Source organism: Colobus angolensis, unplaced genomic scaffold (genome assembly GCF_000951035.1).
Source record: "Colobus angolensis palliatus isolate OR3802 unplaced genomic scaffold, Cang.pa_1.0 Scaffold88, whole genome shotgun sequence".
NCBI classification, from domain to species: Eukaryota; Metazoa; Chordata; class Mammalia; order Primates; family Cercopithecidae; genus Colobus; species Colobus angolensis.
Genome location: NW_012122709.1, coordinates 6577878 through 6581781, shown reverse-complemented (window position 1 = coordinate 6581781; position 3904 = coordinate 6577878). Strand labels below are relative to the sequence as shown.

The 3904-nt window shown below is 46.5% G+C and overlaps 1 protein-coding gene across 1 annotated transcript in view; it reads right to left on the bottom strand.

Moving 5' to 3' along the window:
* The window catches only part of METTL3 (methyltransferase like 3), a 15056-nt gene extending 12241 nt beyond the window's left edge, over window positions 1–2815 (bottom strand). Inside the window, exon 1 of the mRNA XM_011930923.1 lies at window positions 2563–2815. Coding sequence (XP_011786313.1) covers window positions 2563–2662 — 100 coding nt within the window. The 5' untranslated portion in view covers window positions 2663–2815. The remainder of the gene's footprint in view (window positions 1–2562) is intronic.
* Window positions 2816–3904: the final 1089 nt, after the last annotated feature.

The following is a 3904-nucleotide window of genomic DNA, read 5'->3' as shown; positions in this document are numbered from 1 at the left end:
GCCAATTTTTTGCATTTTTAGTAGAGATGGTGTTTCACCGGTTAGCCAGGATGGTCTTGATCTCCTGACCTTGTGATCCGCCCGCCTCAGCCTCCCAAAGTGCTGAGATTACAGGCTTGAGCCACCGCGCCCGGCCCAGAGGTCTAGACCTTAAGAGGCATTACAGCTTCCGGAGTTTGGTTTGGTTTTGTTTCTAATTTTTGAGAGAGAGTCCCTGGGTCTGTTCCATCTAAACACTGTTGAAGCAAGACACAGATCTGAGGGACCTCCAGATGTGCTGCCACAGCTTCTGTTTCTGCCCTCTTGGAACCCTGGGCTTTCATGGAAGTCCAGTTACCCCGATAGACCACTTGAAAAGAGAGACCCTGTAGGGTGAAGGATGGTAAGGAGAGAGGGTTCAGCATTACAGTCAGCCATCCAAGTAGCCAGAAGTGAGTGAGGCCATCTTGGCTCCTCCAGTCCAAATGAAAGCTGCCTGAGTAAGCCCAGTGCTCACCACATGGAACAGAGACAAGCCATCCTACCAGGCACTCCATGGAATCATAAGCAAATATGTAAGTATTAAGACACTAGGCCAGGCGCGGTGGCTCACACCTGTAATCCCAGCACTTTGGGAGGCCAAGGCAGGTTGATCACGAGGTCAGGAGTTCGAGGCCAGCCTGGCCAACATAGTGAAACCCTGTCTCTACTAAAAATACAAAAATTAGCCGGATGTGGTGGTATGTGCCTGTAGTTTCAGCTACTTGGGAGGTTGAGGTAGGAGAATCACTTGAACCTGGGAGGCAGAGGTTGTGGTGAGCTGAGATGGTGCCATTGCACTCCAGCCTGGGCGACAGGGCAAGATTCTGTCTCAAAAAAAAAAAAAAGAGATTCCACAAGAAAATTAAATAGCCTGGATATGGTGGCTCTCACTTGTAATTCAAACACTTCGGGAGGCTTAGGCAAGAGGACAGCTTGAGCCCAGGTGTTCAAGACAAATTTGGGCAACATAATGAGACCTTATCGCTATTAAAAATTTAAAAATTAGCCAGGCATGGTGGCATGCACCTGTAGTCCTAGCTACTCACAGGATGAACTGGGAGGACTGCTACACTCCAGCCTGGGCAGTCTATAGACTTGAGATAGAGAGGCCCTATCTCAAAAACAAAAGCAAAAAAAAAGTCGCTGGCATCATTTATGCACATTTTTTAAAAGTTTCAAAACAGGAAACCAAAGAATAGGGGAAACAAAACAAAACAAAAAATTGTATCTATAAATAAATCAATGAAGTTTCTAGAGCAAGGAAAAAAAAAACTCCGCCTCTTAGGTAATTCAAGAACTACTCCGAGACTTGACTACTACTTATTGCCTGATCAAATGACTTGCACTTCTTACTCTACTATCCTCCCCTCTTACCTCTTTAATTATCTAGGTCCTATATAGCCATAAAGGCCAAATTCAAGTGCCAAATCCACTACGATGGCTTTGATGGCTTCACTACCTACACCAGCTCTTGTTACTTCTCTTCACTGTACAGACTGTAGATTCATTCGTTTGGTTCCGTACATATATCTTATCACATTCCTTTTTGTAAGCATCTACCTTTGAATCCTATGGTTTTTAAAATTCTTGAGGACAGGGGCAATTTCTTACTTATTTTTGTCTAATTAGACCCATGAACACTGTAGCGAAGAAAGGATAATTAATTAGGTGAGAGGATCCTGCCAGTGCATCTTCTATTTCTTGGGGCCAGAATATGAGCACATGAACCTAACATGATCTAGACAAGATTTAGAGATGGAGTTGAAGACACTGACAAATATTGGAAGAATCTACCACAAGGGTGATATTGAGTCACTATTTTTGCAGAGCTTTGTTACTAGTTTGCCTTAAATAATTCAGAGTTTGTCCTGGGGGTAGGGAGTGGATAAGAGTGAACTTAACAATCTTTTAAATTTCCTTCAAGTTTTATGATCACGACATAAGGGCAACCGGAGAGGAAAAAAAGTTTGGAAATCAAACACAAATGTTTTCGGATTCCCGCTAGGTATGTAAATTGCTAAGACAATGCCGGTAGGGGTACTCATTCAAAAACACCGAGTGCCACTCTGTACGGGCCACTAAATTGCGCACTGTGGATATGAGGTTTCATTCCTTCCTTACTGTACCCACAGGTGCCAAGAAATGACCACTACAAAACAGTCGTTATAACTGAGGGAACAAAGCGCCATAGCAGCAACAAAAAGGGGTTCTTGCTGCTTCGTGGGATAGGGGGCTGAGAAGCCTCACAAAGGCGACGTCCTCGCAGTCTAAAGAGGAATGGGCAAGGAGGACGAGGGTGGGGCTCAAGCATCCGTCCGATAAAAGTTAACAATAAGAACCGAGGCCCAGGGTGAGGAGGAACGGCGAACTACTTGCCGAAGGGCGAAGGTCTGTGCTGCTGAAGGGGGAGATGGAGTACCAATGTACGAGGCTTTATGGAAGCGGCCGTTTGGTAAAGGGCAGTGACTCTGGAACTTTTTCTCTAGGGATCCCGCCCGTCCTCCCCGGTTGAGCCTCGGCCCCAGCAGCCCAGTGCCTCACCCAAATGCCCCGAGTCCTGCTTCCGCCTCCGCTGTAGCCTCTCCCGCAGGGAGTCCAGCTGCTTCTTGTGGGCCTGGATAGAGCTCCACGTGTCCGACATCCTAGTCTCCCAGCCCTGACGCCTCTCGAATAAGGCGCGGCGGACTAGCACCTCCCAGCACTCTCTCCAGGATCTAACCAGTTCTCAGGCGGGGCACCACGAAGGCTAACCGGAAAATGACCCCTAGAGATGAGCAAGACAGAAAAGTCATTTCCGGTGTCGCGCTTTCTTGGAAGCTATAAAGAGAGCCACGTTAGGTGTTGGCAGAGCGGCAAATATAGTCCTTATACCCGCTCTCTCTTGCTTCCGGGCACAGTGAGGCTGTGGTTGCCATGTTAGTGACTGGCAGAGCGGCCATGTTGCTTATAGACGCGCATGCGGCCATGTTGAATATTCGGAGAGGAGTCCTGAGAGGTAACCTACGTTAAAATAGCACTCAAAGAGAGCAACACCGTATAGTACAGATTTTTTTTTTTTTTTTCCGAGACGGAGTTTCACTCTGTCACCCAGGCTGGAGTGCAATGGCGCGATCTCGGCTCACTGCAACCTCCAGCTCCCAGGTTCAAGCGATTTTCCTGCCTCAGCCTCCCGAATAGCTGGAATTACAGGCGCTCGCCACCACGCCCGGCTAATTTTTTGCATTTTTAGTAGAGACGGGGTTTCACTATGTTGGCCAGGCTAGTGTCGAACTCCTGACCTCGTGATCCGCCCTCCTTGGTCTTCCAAAGTGCTGGGATTATAGGCGTGAGCCACTGCGCCTGGCCATAGTGTACAGATTTTTAAGATGAAGGATCACTAGTTCCTTTTGACAGTTTGGTACTAACATACCTTTTCCACTGAAGGTGTTGTTGGTTTGTTTCCATGCGTTCATTTACAAAAAAATAAAAAACACAACGGTGGTCCCCAGTCTGAGGTGGGGAGGGAGCGGTGGTGGGTGCGCGCAAGCTTCTTTGTGTGGGCGAGGCGTGGGAAAGTGAGGAGGGCCCGATGAAGGAAAGACATGAGATGTCTTCAAATACATGATCTCTCTCTTAGGCTAAATTTACAAAGTACATGTAATAGATTAAAATCGGGTTCCGACACTAAGAGGACTTTGAAGTCCTGGTTGCGTTGTGTTTTTTTGTTATGAGAGTTACTTGCATGAGTGTGTTCAGTTTGTGAAATGTAATTGAGCTGAACATTTTGGTAAGTGCGCTTTCCTGTATGTGTGGTAAACTTAAATAATACAAGGTTGTTTTTGGTTTTTCCTACAATCCTTTTTTTCTTTTTCTTTTTCTTTCTTTCTTTCTTTTTTTTTTTTTT